This window comes from Mesoplodon mirus (genome assembly GCF_964341445.2).
Source record: "Mesoplodon mirus genome assembly, chromosome: 8".
In the NCBI taxonomy this organism is placed as follows: domain Eukaryota; kingdom Metazoa; phylum Chordata; class Mammalia; order Artiodactyla; family Ziphiidae; genus Mesoplodon; species Mesoplodon mirus.
Window position 1 is genome coordinate 31,432,081 of NC_138984.1, and position 16,746 is coordinate 31,448,826.

A 16,746-nucleotide genomic window follows, 5' to 3' on the forward strand; every position below is an offset into this window, starting at 1 on the left:
TTATGTCTTCTCAGTTTTGTTTCATACCTTCCCATATAACTTGTTTTTCTTTTGAGTTCCACCTCTCTGGTTTTTAACTTGGTAAAAGAAAATTCATCAATTTTCTCATATATTTTAATAAGATATGATGAATCTTAAATTCCAGGAAGCAAAAATGAATAATCTGAGGTATTAATATTTGCTATGAGAAGTTTTCGCTGGAAAGGAATTACAGATACTATGAGATTTCCATCCTGGAAAGAAATAGAGTTACAATAAGATTGCTGGGTTTTCCCAGAAAAACCATACTGGAGAATATTTATGGTATATATATATATATATATATATATATATATATATTTTTTTTTTTTTTTTTTTTTTTTTTTTTTGCGGTACACGGGCCTCTCACTGTTGTGGCCTCTCCCATTGCGGAACACAGGCTCTGGACGCGCAGGCTCAGTGACCATGGCTCACGGGCCCAGCCACTCTGCGGCATGTGGGACCTTCCCGGACCGGGGCACGAACCTGTGTCCCCTGCATCGGCAGGCGGACTCTCAACCACCGCGCCATCAGGGAAGCCCCTATGGTATATCATTTTATCAATACCTGTGGCTGTAATCTTCAAGTCCCAATTCCAGAACGGGATGTGGTGGAGGAGGAGGTCCTCCGCTCTCAGGCCATCCATCATTGGGAAGCAACAGCTCTATAAGCAAAGAACAAATAAAGCTGTAGTAAACAGGAGGCAGAACCGTCCAGCGCCTGGTTTTGTTTCAGTCCATCTCTCAGACATAATTTTCACCAACACAGAAACCAGCCTTGAAACAAATAAGTCCTCACACAGCACTGAAGCATTCATATGCACGCTAATACAGCCTGTACGAGGAAATCTAAGCCTGATAATGTGACTTGCTGGTAACCTGCTGGCAACCTGCTGGCAGCCTGCTGGCAACCCCTGGCAAGTGAAGTCCGTGCATCTTAACTACCTTTTACCACCTGGGAAGGGTTGACACATATTCACTACCTGTGATTTGCAGAAGATTAACAAGCCATCTCTTTTATGACAACGTTTTTGTAAACAAGACTCTATAATGCATGCTCTGGATTAAACGGTGATTTAAGCATTTGCCTCAGTGACAAAAAGTACTTAAAAAAAACCATGAGATACAGTATATCTACTCATCATTTAGACACCATAGAGGTAAATATATATATATATTCTTCTTGCATCTGTGTTGTAGTGGAAAACCCTGAGTTTGGGGCCTCGGAAGCAAAAGACTGGGGTCTGAATTCTAGTTTTCCTACCTGCTAAAAATGTTTACTTTTTCAGTCTATTTTATACAGAAAAACATAGACATGTATACTGAATATTACAACAACTAATAACAAGTAAGGTTTGTTGAGATCTTATCGTGTACCACACACTGAGCTAAGCCTTACGTATCGTTTAATCCCCATTACTAATGAAAATATTAAATGTATGAAAAAATTATAGAGCATCATGATTAAGAGTATAGTTTGTGAAGCAAGACTGCATGTTTCCAATCTTGTAATGCTGTATGAACTTAGGCAAACTACTCAACTTCTATAAACCTTGGTTTTTATATCTACAAAGTAGGGATAAGAATACCGTCATTGGAGGAATACAAGGATTATATAAGATAGTGTGTATTCAAGCAGTGATTTATAAGTGCAATGAGTGCCAATGAGTAAATAAAGGATTATTATTCTGTACACCATAAACTCTGCTGTGGATCTGTTACAGTGAGATATTTGTAAAAAGTAGACTCTATTGCTAGAACAAGAAAATCATCTCTTTGTCCTTCAGAAATGCTCCTGGTAACAACTGCTTTGACTTGCCCACATACCAGGTCTGATGGTTAATTTCATGTATCAACTTGACTGGGCTCAGGGTGCCCAGACACTTGGTATTCTGTGAGGTTGTTTTCGGGTGATATTAACATTGAAATCAGTAGACAGGGTAAAGTAGATTGTACCCCCCTTATGTGGGTGGGCCTTATCCAATCAGTTGATGGTCTGAATAGAACAAAAAGGTTGACCCTCCTCCAAGTAGGAGAGAATTCTTCCGGCTTGACTGCCTTCAAACTGAGACATTGCCTTTTTCCTGCTCTTGGATTCAAACTGAACCACTGGCTCTTCCTAGGTCTTGAGCCTGCTGGCCTTCAGACCAGGACTACAGCATTGGCTCTTCTGGGTCTCAGCTTGCCCGCTCACCTTGCAGACCTTGGGACGTGCCTGCCTCCATAATCACGTGACCCAATCTCTTACAGTAAATCTGTGTATGTAATCTACACACACACACACACACACACACACACACCCCACTGGTTCTGTTTCTCTGGAGAAGCCTGATGAATACACCAGGGAAGGACTTGCTCCAAGCTCTGCCCCAGGGACCAGTATAAAATGGAGGCAGTTCTAGCAGTGCTGACATGTCCCAGGGAATGAGATTCAAAGCAGGACTCTGGTAAGTAAGATGATCAGGGTACAGAAGCATGATGAGCAAAGGCAGCCAGCACTGTCCTCCTGCACTGTCCCCCACTCCAGTGATCTGGTAATATGGCAGCAGTTAGGCAGCCAAAGATTTGCTGAGAGAAAAAGAGCAGAGGGTCTACAAGGTAAATTGGAGCAAGGGACATATTGGGACAACATCTTTTCCACTGGTTCTAATCACTCATCCTCAACTTCTCAGTCCATCTTTCACTGGTGGTAAACAGCTGTGACCATGTAACTGCCTGCTCAAAAACACTGCAGTCGCACACAACTGCCTACAGAATAAAGGTCTGTGTCCCCGGCAGCCAACTTTATCTCCTATTACACATTAGCCACTCAAGACTATTTATTGCTCCCAGACCACAAGGCCAGGTTTTCCTACCCCAGTGTCTTTGCTCATATAATTGCAAAACCGACTTCATCCATTAAAGTCCCACCCTTCTCCCAAGGTCCACCTCAAATATCACCTTCTCTATGAAACCTTCACTGTTGCTCTGGGATCTGTTGGTACTTTTACAACAGTGATGGAAAATATTAGTGCTCCCAGTGTCTGTGTTCTTCCTTTCTTCCTGGGCACACAGCTAGACCCCAGACCCCATTTTCCAGCCCTCTTTGTATCTAGACTGGTTCTTGCCAATAGAATGTGAGTTACTGTGGTCAATGTTGTGCCCGGTCTCAGGGTTTAAAGAAGGGTACACGCAACTTCCCCACCTTCCCCCCCAATCCCATCTACCAGCTGCAACCATGAGTGGATGAGGCACCAGAAGATGGCCCAGCTACCAATGGAAGGAGCCCAAGTCCCTCAGTTCTCATTGGGCTGTGATTTGAGCAAGAAATACACCTTCAATATCTTTATCCACTGACATTTTGGCTCTATCTGTTAATATTACAGAAAATAATTCGTGTGTAACATTTACCACATGCTGCTTTTGCAATGAGCTATCTATCGATCTATCATCTATTTATCTACATTTATTTCTCTTACTGGACCACAGGTAACTTCCTCCTTGTCCGTCTCTTCCTCCTCTCCTTCCTCTTCTTCAGCATCTCCTCTGGTTTTATTACGATCATTAACTTTCATTTTTATTTCATTCACATGAATAATCTATGTGTTTTTAAAGTAATGATAGATGCAGAGGTTAGTATCTTCTCTGATGACTCTTTATCCTTGGTCCTTTTTTTTTTTTGCGGTACGTGGGCCTCTCACTGTTGTGGCCTCTCCCATTGCGGACCACAGGCTCCGGATGCACAGGCTCAGCGGCCATGGCTCACAGGCCCAGCCGCTCCATGGCACGTGGGATCTTCCCGGACCGGGGCACGAACCCGTGTCCTCTGCATCGGCAGGCAGACTCCCAACCACTGCGCCACCAGGGAAGCCCGGTCCTTGGTACTTTTTAAACAACAAATCTAGTTGTTGTAAAGAATATTTTTTTTCCCCTCTTGGCCCAAACACGTCTGTTAAGCCCTTTATCATCGTGAAAGTCTGGAATTCTTATCCCTTAAAAATAGTATTTCTGGATCTCACTGAGTGTACAAGGTCACTTTATATATCACCTGTGAATGTCGCACCTCTAGTCACTACTTCATCCATGACCAAATGACCCTTATTTTAATCACCATCTTTTATTGTTGTGACTTGTTTTACAGGATCCATCCTGCCAGGGCCAGATCAGAAAAGAAGGGCAAAAGAGTTTGTGCCTTTAGACTAGAACTCAGCAAGCTATGGCCCTGGCCCCAAACTGGCCCGCCAACTGGTTTTGCACATAAAGTTTCACTGAACACATTCATGCACGTACTGTCCATGGCTGCTTGCGTACTACAATGGCAGAGGTGACGAGTTGCGAAAGAGATCCTATGGCTCACAAAGCCTGAAATATTGACTACGTGGCCGTTTACAGACAAAGTGTGCTGACCCCTACTTTAGACTGTTTTTGAGAATAATAACAGCATTGTATTCATCGTTGCAGCCTAGCGCATTCTGCACAACGGAGGTATCCCAGAAACATCAGTCAAATTGAAAAGTATAATTCAATTTCTGATCATCACTGCAGTGGCAGTGCCTTACGTGCTGTAGGGGGTGGATACATGCAGGTTCCCAGGAGGGAAGATATTATAAATAATCACACTATTATGTGTCTCTTCAAAGGACCTCAGGGCACATGGATCCAGTGGGACAGGACATAGAACCGAAACATTTGATTTGGGGTATGGATGAAAGTCCTGAGAAGACCTCAGTGGGTGATCCTGGGCAGACTTGAGGCAACGGGCTACTGGGGCAGGGGCTGGAGTTCACGAACTGAAAGTAGGGAGGAAGCAGGAGTAGTGCACAAAGGGAAGATGAGGACTATTAAAGGAGAGGGAAGAACAAACCAGAGGCAAACTGTGCTTAGGCTGTAACTTGGCCCAGGGTGAGATCTGCCAGCAAGAATCTTCAGAAAATGCAGTGTTTGCGCACTTCATTACCATTCGAATGCTTAATAGGATTTTATAGTAAACCCCTGGGACACAACCTCCATCCTATTACCATCTTGGAGCCCTATACTCATTCCACTGCGGGCATTGTGAGCAATTCTCCAACGCAAATGTGAATTTTCTGGTGTTACAATTTCTACAAACGTTAGTTCTAAAAATGCCTTTTCTCTGGAACAGCTTGACAGGAATATGTATATATAAAAAAATAACAGTGGAACGATGGGTGGTAGTACTATTATTATAAAAATAGATGGAACACAGCATATCAAGATTGGACTTTTAAATATACAAAGGAAAGGAGGAAAGGAAGAAAAAAAAGTTAATGTTTTGGCTGTAACAGTTCCTCTCCTCACTAGACATTACATTTTGTCAAGTCAATCTTGTTTTTCTAAAGGAGCTCCTTAAAAAGGCTTGGTGGTGGCGAGTTAACACTCACTCAAGTTTCATGAGTCTCTGTGGCCTATGGCCACCTCGTGTGCGTCGGAAACCTACACAAAGACGTGATAAGCATGATATTCTTCTACAACATCATGTCTATAAATTCTGTTATATATATTTTTTGGTCTCTCAGTCAATAGGCTTATATAAAAAGAAAGAGCATTCCATCTACTGGCCTCTTATAATTAAAATATAACAAATCTGTGCTTTGATAAGCCTAATTCTTATAACCAAGTATTGTATCACAGATCCCCAAGGATATAATGACAATAGATTTTCTGTGCTTTTTAAAAAATAATGTTTAATGGAGTCACTTCGTAAAAGAACTGGATTTTTGATGTTACCTTGGAAAATTGAGGTGGGAGGAGGAGGTGTAGCGGGAACCTTATGGACCACGGATCTGTGTCTCAGGAGGGAGGGAAGAGACAGAACCTCCCAGTGGTTCTGTGCCTAAAGGACTCTAATTGTTCAGTGACATACAAACTCTGAACACTCTACTGAAGTTCCAAAGTATTACTGCATTTCATTTTTAACGTGTGTTTTGGGTGGACTTTATTATTTAAAATTTTTTTTCTGGGTGGATCCTTACACTATAACTAGTTCTATAGTTTCATTATTTTAGCCTTTGCTAGCCTTCCTAGAGCTATTATCCCATTTCCTTGAGTATCTCAATGTCCTCCAAAAATATACTGCTTAATTATCACTTCAGCATCGATATTTTATAAGTATTGAAAAAGACACAGGATGGGAGGTAATGTGTCTAATGTTCCTTTGGGCAACACTGGTGTAATTAGGAATAAATCCCGGAACTTGGATTGTCACTGGACCACATGTTGCTTGAGAATTAAGTGCCAATCAAGTTATATAAAGGCTGGAATGTTCTTGATCATTAGTGGACATGGTAGAGAGAAGGCTCTTCTGGTATGAGGTAAACTTGCTGTTCCTTCCCCAGATTCTCCTGCTATTGCAACTGAAGGACTCAGAAGGAGATGCTGCTTTGTCAAGAAAACTTTTAATTTTATTAAGATGAGGAAAGACATACTGGGCGTTTCTTTATCTGACACCAAGTCAAGTCAGCTTCTAATGGACACTCTTGGGATGAGGTGAAAGAACAGTTTTAAGAGACCAATGTAAGACAGGGCCCATGCTGTGGTTTAGGGAATGAACTTGAGTCAGAGAGACAGGAGATGTATTCAGGTTCTGCAGGGATTATCTATATATATATATATATGGTGTTGGGTTAGTCATTTACTCTCCTCTCTATTTCTTCATCTGTAAAATGAGGATAATAATATCACCCACTTTGAGTGTGCATGTAAATTGCTCACCACAGTATGTAACAGACAGTAAACAATAAATGATCACAGCTGTTGCTGCTACTCTCACTGAAACAGAGGAATTCAGAGGAAAAAACATCCCATTCAGATGAAAGAATTTAATTCTAGAGGAACCTCAGATTTACAAGTCTGTTCTGATGGAGTAATCTCAGAGTCTAGAAACTGTTCCCCCATCATTAAATTTGGGTAACATCTTAAGTGTAAATAAGGGATTGATTATATAAACAGCACCTCCGTTCACTAGACTACTATGCAACTACCGAATGTGATGTTATAGAATATTCAGTGACATAGTAAGATGTTCATAATGTGCTATTAATTAAAAAAGCAATTTCCTAAACATTTTATATATATTTCATTTTATTTTATATACACATATTTACATGAAGGAAACACTTTCAATATATACATAATGTTACTGATCAGTATCTCTGACAGAAGTATGAGTGCCATTAAATTTTCCCTTTATTGCTTTTCTCTTAATTTTCTGTCATGAATATCTATTGCTTTTGTGATACAAAAACGTAAAGTTACTAAAGAAAGGAGATGCAGAGAAATAAAAGAATTTTCTTGGTGGCCTTAAGTATAATTTTTGAAAAACAAAGAAGAAAATACAATTTTTTTACATGTAGAGCTCTACTAGAAATGTGATCCATACAAGATAGTAGTAGTGAGGCAATAACAAAAACATTCCACCATCATATCATGGTCTCGGTTCACAGTATTTACTGCTCAGAAACAAGCATAAATCTGCGAACTGTGTTATGACCACTTTATGACTTAATACTATTGCATATATCAATATTTTGTAAGTTTAGTTGTTATTTACACTTGGTAACTTCCAATATTAAAAGACTGTTAAAAAAAATATAACGGTTTGTCATTTTGTTTCTCCAGGCATGGTTTTGTTTTATACGTAACCCTCCATGTTTGGGGCAGCAAGCATAGAAACTGTCACTTAAACTTTAGGCAATGCCAGGAATCTGCTTCACAACCTGCGAGTCAGATCTCCCACCCATCTCTCATTTTCATGACTCAGAGTAACAAAGTCTGCACTTAGTCTAATTAATTCCCCTTTGTTCCTCTTTTTTTTTTTTTTAAATAAACACTCTCCTGTTTTCTCATACCACTTGCAGATGAGAGTGGATAGAATCTTACCTTTCTGTTTGTTCTGTGGACTGTAAGTGCCAAATGGATGCAATGTACTATTATCATTTCTCCTGGAGGTGGTTACATCATTTTGACAGTTCTCAAAGCATGGCTTAGAAAATGCCCCACACTCTGCAGGCTCCTAGGGGATGAAAATAAAAATTATGTTCGCTTTTTTAGTATGTTCCAACTTGGTCAATGGAAGCAAAGTGAAAGAACGATCAATTTATGAATAATCTTTCAAGAGTCTATTGCACGTAAGTCCTCGACTGTGGAAAATCAAAATGGCCCTATCAGCTAAAACATTTCTGAATAGGCAATAAAAAATACTGACAATGTGGTGTTAAGGCTTAGGAGTGCTGATAGCAAGCACAAAAGCAGATTAACTTTATTATTCTTTCCCACCATTTACAACTAGCTTCTTTCAAATTTTCTTCCATCTGGGAGTACAGCTTGTGGCAGAGTCAACACAAGAATACAGTTCATGCCAAGGGTGTTTCTCTGCCAACCAGCTGGTTCCTGTCTCCCTCTCCCTTGGTGACTAAGTGTATATGCTCTAGGACAAGTCAGAACCCAGGCAGGTTTGTCACTGAAATGTCATGAGTGTGTTCCACTGCAGACACTAGGCCTTTTGGCCAGAAGCTAAAACAAACTGCTGGGACAATGCCAGACAGTGGTTCTCCTGAGATTTTTTTCTCTTCTTCCATATTTCCCCTTCTGTTTTGATTTTGATTGTCTGTAAACAAATTCAGTTTCCTTAAAACTGCTAGCTCCAGAATAAACCGTGTTCCACAGGTGCTGCCGAGGTACTAGGAATGGGCCGTCCGCAGGGAGCTCTAGTGATTGTTCTAGAGGAAGGAGGCACAGAGAACTGGGTTTTGCTCCGGTTCATATTGTGTGTCTTCTAACAGATTTCAAAGAAGTAATTTGAAAGCCATCTCAGGGCTGTTCCCTTGACCATTTGTGAGAGGAACAGTCCACGAACACAAACATAGATCTGATCCCCAAAGCACTTTCCTTCTGAGAAAGAGCATTTGGCCCAAACAATGCATTTGATTTCTACTTTCCTCTTTAGTTACAGAAACTCGGTGTCCTGCTAGTTAAACAAAATTTTCAAAACATTCCATGCATGCATTCTTCATAATTAAAATGTTTTCAGCGGCTGAAGGTCCTTTAGCTTTTTGTCAAGGCTTATAACACTTTTTCCACACCCAGTGTTACCTTTTGCCCCTGGTTCATTAGTCAACCCAAGCCTGGGGTGAACTACTCCTAAATTAAAGCTGGAGCCCTGGAAGGTAGGAGAGGTACGACCTACCTTGCACAGTCAAGTGCTTTAACAGCAACAACAAAAAATTTGTTTCTGCTTTCCCAGCTCTTTGATAAATGACACAATCAATATCCCAACAACTGATCAGTAACCAGCCTAATTAAAATATTCAGCCTGTAAAATAGAGCTGTCGTGGAGCCTTCCATTAGTGTCCCAGCCAATAAAAAATACAATGGATTTTTAAACATATTCTGCTTCCACCAAGCTGAGCTTACAGCTCAGGGGAGGGAAATGTTTTGGGGAAGGAAAAAAAAAAAAACAGGTCATAACCCATTTTTTAATACCAAGTCTCTAGGCTCAAATAGAATTACAATTGAACCTCAAGCTCATCCTTTGAAAAACATGTTTCTGTTTAAAATGATTTTGATTCAATCAAGGGCTCATTATGTATTCTTCACGAGGTCCTCATCAAAACTGTTTACATATCTTGTACATCTGGGTAATGTGGGAAAATACCCAACGACAATATATTTTGACTTTTCTTAAGTAGCGTCTTCAGTATTTTTTTTAATATCAATATAATGTTCAAGTAACCATTTTGGTATTCTCCCCAAAACTAACTAATTGATTTCCCTGAATATATGAGCAGAACTGAGGCCTTTTCTAGGTTACAGATCCTTTCTTATTGTATCTGAGGGCGATTGCTGTTCCACTGAAGAATCCTCCAAAAACACGAGCACACAACATATATGATTTGACACAGCACAACAGATTTGGGATATCAAATAACTACAGACTTTTTTTTCAATTTAATAAAGATTATCTGTATGTTAGGCTGCTGTCTTTATATGAAAAAAACACTCTTTAATCTTCATAGGTACCACAGAGATTCTCACTAGTTGAGAGAGCCAAGTGCCTGCTCATCCCCCATGGAAAGCATGTAAATATTAGGGAAAATAAAAGTGGATCTTGTTTAAATGTCCTCATAAAAACTGCTTTTTGTCCCATTTCTTATTCCCAATTGAGACCCCAGTGAACAGTATTAACAAGAGAAAAACAAATACCGTATGCTAACGCATATATATGGAATCTAAAAAAAAAAAAAAAAAAGGTACTGATGAACCCAGTTGCAGGGCAGGAATAAAGTTGGAGACATAGAGAATGGATTTGAGGACACAGGGTGGGAGGGGGAAGCTAGGGCGAAATGAGAGTGGCATGGACATATATACACTACCAAATGTAAACTAGATAGCTAGTGGGAAGCAGCTGCACAGCACTGGGAGATCAGCTCGGTCCTTTGTGACCACCTAGAGGGGTGGGATAGGGAGGGTGGGAGGGAGACGCAAGAGGGAGGGGATATGGGGATGTATGCATATGACTGACTCACTTTGTTGTACAGCAGAAACTAACACAGCACTGTGAAGCAATTATACTCCAGTAAAGATCTATTAAAAAAAAAAAAAAACTACAGCAACAGCGACAACAACAAAGACGCTCCTGAGGATGGGCAACGAACTGAAGGCTTAGTACTTTCTTCTGATGAAATAATTGTCAACCCAGCCCAGAGTGTGAGAATTAATATGAAAATACGTGCGGTAAAGGAGAACGCAAATAAGAAAGTGTCTCAACTTGATGAGTCAAAACAGAGAGTACTTATCCTCTAGGCATTCACATATTTTAGAGAAAGACATGAAACTAGGGAAGATGAGAGGTGGAGAGGTGGGGAGGGAACTCTTTTAGCAATCATGCTCACTTCTTTTTTTTTTTCTTTTACTTTTCCTATCTACACAGATATGGAATTCTTGAGCAGTGTATTCCAGACTTTTCTATTAGTTGAGGTATCTTTGTCCCAAGACATCTTAAGGGAGATCTAAAACACAGATGCATGGAAGAGGTGATTCAGGGGTCTACAGGTCATACTTCACACCCACATCCAACAAGTGGGTTCTGTGGAGGTCTAGGGCTCTCAAATAAGAACCAAATTCAACCAGAAAGCAGCCGATTCTCTCATGGTAGGAAGTAAGCGATAAGGGTTTCATGACTATGTACATAAGTAAAATCCCTTAAATATTCATGGAAACCTCTCTGTCACTTAAGCAGACACAAATGTTGGAAATGAGCTGGCTCATTATATGTAGTCTCCAGTAATTGGGAAATTTACATTTATTTAACATTTACAAGGTTATGTACAGAAAAGTTAAAAGGTACAGTTACTCCTTTCCAACAGCTGATAAAATGGCAAAGTAAGATACAGTTGATAAGTTCACTACTTCAGCTTATCCTCTCAGATGAAGTAGGTCTCAGATGCAACTTTTATCCATTCATTCAACAATATATAACAACTGTCTACTACTAGGTGCTGGGAAATGAGGATCTATGAAGGGATAAGGCAGACAATAGTATTGCTATCTATAAGTACAGATCATTCAACTACGTATGTCTTTGCACAGCCAGGAAATGATGCACATGGGATTTTAACTCAAGTAATCCAAAACTCCAGAGCCCAACCTTTTAACAACTATCATCCCCAACTACCTTCCAGTCTTTTTTTTTTTTTTTTTTTTGCGGTACGCGGGCCTCTCACTATTGTGGCCTCTCCCATTGTGGAGCACAAGCTCCGGACGCACAGGCTCAGCGGCCATGGCTCACGGGCCTAGCCGCTCCGCAGCATGTGGGATCTTCCTGGGCCGGGGCACAAACCCGTGTCCCCTGCATCGGCAGGCGGACTCTCAACCACTGTGCCACCAGGGAAGCCCACATTCCAGTCTTAATTTCAAAATATTTTCATTTTAAAATGTTTAAGTTAAACTTATTATTAAAACTAATATTTTATATTAGTGTATTTTAATAGGATTCTATTTTAACTTTGTGTATTACTGTATCACAAAAACATTATTTGTCCTGAGAGAATATATGTGTGATTTGCTGATGTTTTTCTCAACTCTTAACTATTATTGACTTTTTTCTTATCTGTTCTTAAAATAATTTTTAGGAGCATTTAATAATTATTCTCTCTATATAAGTGAAAATAATGTTTTAGGAATACCTTATGATGAATATGATAGCTGTACACTATAATATATAATTGTATAATATAATAATTATATAAATAATATAATTGTATGTAACTGAAATGTTTAGGGATATCAGCATTCAAGAATAGTTTATGTTCACACTTCATGTGTATGTAAAAATATTGCTTACATTAAAAAATCCATAAAGAAATCATGATGAAAGATTTTAAAAATACTTCTTTAATTAAAAACATTTATTTAAGAGCATGAAGCAAGAAGCTTGTTTAATAGATCACATTTTAAATTAGTTAAGTCCCAGGCACACATTACAGGGAAGAATGTAGAGAGCTGATTGCATTATAATGATCTTCACAGTAAGCATTATATACATCTGATTAAGAACTTTCTAAGGTATGGACACTGCTAGCATGTCATCCAAAAAGTATATAAGCATGTTTTATGCTTTAATGTTTATAATATGAATAAAGTGTTATTCGTAAAGTCCAGAGCTCTAGGAGTTTCTGGGGGGAAAACTGGAAATTATGGATTTGTTACCCTAGATAAATTACTTAATTTATATGCAAATTTTTACACTTTCTAGTTATACCTAAAATATACAACCACCAATTTGCCACATAAACCCATCAGAGCACTTCTAGGGCATATTTTTCCAATTTCAGAATCAGTATGAGCCTAGCTACCATACTAGTGGTGGAAGTGTGAATATTCTGGTGGCCATTTGGGCAATTTGTAGAGGGAAATAAAAATTTGCATCACCTCCAGTGGTCTCCCTGGCCTCCTCAGAATCACCAACTGGATCATCCCTCGTATGTTTCCTTCCATGGACATTGATCGCCTAAGTGTTTCCATAGCTTCGTGGTTGGACTTTCCCAGAAGAGATTCCCCATTAACTGCAATCAGCTGGTCATTCACCTGCAGACGACCATCCTAGGGTGGAGGTAAGAAAAACAGTGTTAAATAGAGAAAAGCATGGTGATGACATGTGACTGTTTCAGGGAGAAGTTCAAGTTCAAAATGAAAAATGAAAAAAAAAAATAGTCATTAGAAATAATTTATTTTCCTGGCAGAAAAAGATTCTGGAGTTTATCAAATAGTCACAAATACGAACAATAATGAATTGTGTGAAAGTGATTTTTAGAAATCTCAGAGTTCCAAACTGCAATAATTTAGACATTTGTATAATGTCTCTTACCTAAATCTTTGGCAAGTATGCTAGCCTAGCCTGATTCTGACATTCACTGTGGCAGGGACCATATTGCTGACTTAAGGAAAGGGGGTTTGGAAGCAAAAGAAAGTGGTCATATCGCTTGCATTTTCAGGCACAGAGAGACATCATGCTTAAACGTTGCGAGCTTGAGTGCAGTAATGCGTCTCCTAGATATCATTGCTAGCTCTATTGGATAGTGCTGAGAAAAAAAAAAATTCTCCTGTAATTTTCTCTAACACAACTAAAAAGTTGCTGTTCTGCAAAAGAACGCAGAGGTGTGTAACACAGGAACAATTTGCTATGATGTCTTCCGGCAGAAACGCTTGACAAAGGGGACTGTCAAGCCTTTTGTGATGAGGCCCTGACTGACAAGCACTTTCACCCAGAGCCTTCAGGAAGGAACACCGCATGCCACAGAGCACTCGGAACCGCGGCAGGTGGATAGGCAGCCCAGATTCTAGTCTAAAGCACCTCTAGGCACTAGTCATCTTCAGCCTGGAGCCTCCCACAAGCTGGAGTCTATAGCAGTAGCTAAACAAACCGGGATGCCAGCTGTGCCTACAAAAGAACTGGTGGGGATCAGAGTACATGTCCCCATCAGGCAGCCTAGGAGAAAAGATGCTTAAATATTGACAGTCTGATTAGGGATGTGCGTTATACCTGCTGCACACGAGGGTAGGAAGTTCTTGCTGTGAGGCACAGATGCAATTTTAGGAAGGTCGTGCTAGCACCACTGCTAATAAATTTAACAGAAATAACAGTAGGCTTGTATCACAGTTTTCCCACGAATTATCTCTAGTTCTCACAGAACTCAAGAAGTTGAGTAGATTAATGCTTTTATTCACATTTTACAAATAAGGAAACTGAGTCAGGAAAGTGACGTAAGTTGCTCTAGGTCAGAAAATAGAGGCAGAGAGAAACTGACTTAAGTTCAGGTTTCATGAACCTTGGCTCTTTTCAGTTTCTCTACTAGGACTCCCTTTGTTCTTCGTCTCTAGACTACAGTTGTGCCACACTAAAACAGGCAAAGGGAAGTATTAAAGTTTCTGCAGTTAGAAGCATCTGGGATCCATGTTCAAATTAACAGAATGAAATGTAAAAGAAAAACAAAACACAACTTCCCTAAGAAATGAGAAAAACAGACATACAATGAACAAGAGGAGCAACTGTACAGCTTTGGGAGAGAAATCCTGTGGACAAGTTGATGAACTCTGACTAATGCAGCAGCAGATGGTCAGAGGAAGTTCCTCTGCTGACAGCTGGGAAAAGGGGGAGAGTGGTGAGAGCTGTTCTGGAGCGCCAATGCCCTCGTGGAGATGTACTGCATGCGCCTCCTGCTGCAGAAGGTGTTGGCCCATAGATCGTGGCGGCCGCCCAAAGGCGCACATGCCCTCCCGATGAGAAAAGTTGAGATGGCGAGGCCATGGGATGGATCGATCGAGAAAGGGGTAAAATCGAGCTGTAAAACGTCTGAGTGCACTGCCTCAACAGAGCCTAATGTCCTCTGCCTTCCTCTTGTTTTCCCACTCCACTTAACCTTTCCTCTAATTTGGAGCAAATCTGGAAATGAGATTTACAAGAAAGGCCAAACGAGAAAGAAATCACTTCATTTCTGTTATCTCATGTTGAGTGAGGCACATAAAGGGTAAGATTAAGGCTACATGAAATGGGGTAAAACAAAAACAGCCTTAATGGCTGTGGCAAGTGAAGTGAGACACTTTACTCCAGAAATTATTCTGTTCTATTATGGCATTTAATGGAAGGAGGACTAGTGGGCTGAATCTTTTGTGGGCAGTTGGGAGGGTCACTAAAAAGTTTTTTTTAGGAGGACTGGAAACAGATGTGTGGTTTTTAAAGACGAGGAGGAAGCAGAAGAGTTGGATCAGGATCCCAGCCCTGTTAACAGGAAACGAGGTCGAGCGCTAGATCTGTAGACGCTGTCTTGGCAGGACATCTCATCCGCTATGACAGGAAGAAGAAAGATAAAGATTGAAACTTAATGGCTACTTCTAGAATTGAGGGAATGAAATCTGAGTGAGATCCACCTGGTCACCTCCCGTGAACTTTCTCTGTGAAGTATGGGGCAAGGTCTGAGTGAAGAGGTAAATAAGAGATAAGGAGATGGAAGACAAACATTTTTTGTAAGATAATCTCTTACCAGCAAGTATTAAGCACAGACTTTTGTTTTCAGCTACATTCTGAGTCTCAAGCATGCGGAACTACATTAAAGTAGAACATGTTTGTGTATCCAAGTCCAAAACAAAAAGGCAGGTCAGGTCACCCCAGGGCAGTTGGGATTTTTTTTTTTTTTTTTTTTATGAAGACATTCACATTCATCACAAGCATCACTGGAGAGTTGCTGGTGTGATAAAAATCCACACACTCTCCTTTTTAGGCTTGACTGGTCTGTTGCTATTCGTTTTTGCTTTCCCTTTATAAGATAAAGGATGGGTAATTTCATTACTGGTGATGCCCCTAAGTTCCACATTGTCCTAACATGTAGAATACAATCATAGAATTCAGAGCTGGAAGGGTCCTTAGAGATCATCTTGTCCAACCTCTTCCGTTTATAAATAATGTGATGGCCAAAGAGAATGAGAAACCATTTATTGAACTCCTCTTCTTAAGAGAAGGCACTTCCACAATCTATGTGGAAGAACGTGATCAGCTAGTTAAGATCAGACCTGGATCAGAATAGCCCAAGTTCTGACTTCTCAGCACTCCCTATTCACTACCCATTCTATGTTCTACGAAGATGACAATGACAAGTCCCTAAAGGGATCGTGCTTCAAGGAAAAAGACTTTCAAATCCACCAGATGTCTCCTGGAAGAGAACCTTACATGAAAGCCAGAGTCAGACGATAGAAGATGGGGAGACAGGAGACTGGGCTGGGGGATGGCAGAGCAAGGAAGCAAGCTGGAAGTGGCAGGGGCAAAGGGGGTAGGGCAGGGACTGTTTACCTATCTAGCTATATATACATACATGTGTATATCCAGGTCTAGTCTTGATCTAAAATCAAGTTGATTCAGTGAAGAGGCCATGACTCAAAACTCATCAAAGATTCCTCAAAATTGTGCATGTCTATTCTGCTTTGGAATGATTTTTACCAAGAAAAGTCATTTTTTATGGTTTTATGTTCTTCTGTGAATACTATGTTTAAGTAAATACTTAGGCATGAGAATGGTAACTCTCCTCAGCTGATTTTACATGAGTGAATTCAACTATCCAGGATGTTACCCAGGAATTCTAGGATATTTATTTCATCGTAATCTGGATCATTGCATTTGTTGAATGAAAAGAAAATGCCCTTTCTGCTATGGACTGAGTGTTTGTGTTTTCCTCAAATTCAT

At 40.1% G+C, this 16,746-nt stretch overlaps 1 protein-coding gene across 2 annotated transcripts in view; it reads right to left on the reverse strand.

Moving 5' to 3' along the window:
• Positions 1-16,746, reverse strand: part of PARD3B (par-3 family cell polarity regulator beta) — a 1,069,130-nt gene that overhangs the window by 439,883 nt on the left and 612,501 nt on the right. For both annotated transcript variants that reach the window (XM_082629936.1, XM_082629937.1), the window contains exons 12-14: positions 12,945-13,115; positions 7,896-8,028; positions 586-682 (exon numbers count right to left, since the gene is read on the reverse strand). In XM_082629936.1, coding sequence (XP_082486062.1) covers positions 586-682; positions 7,896-8,028; positions 12,945-13,115 — 401 coding nt within the window. The remainder of the gene's footprint in view (positions 1-585; positions 683-7,895; positions 8,029-12,944; positions 13,116-16,746) is intronic.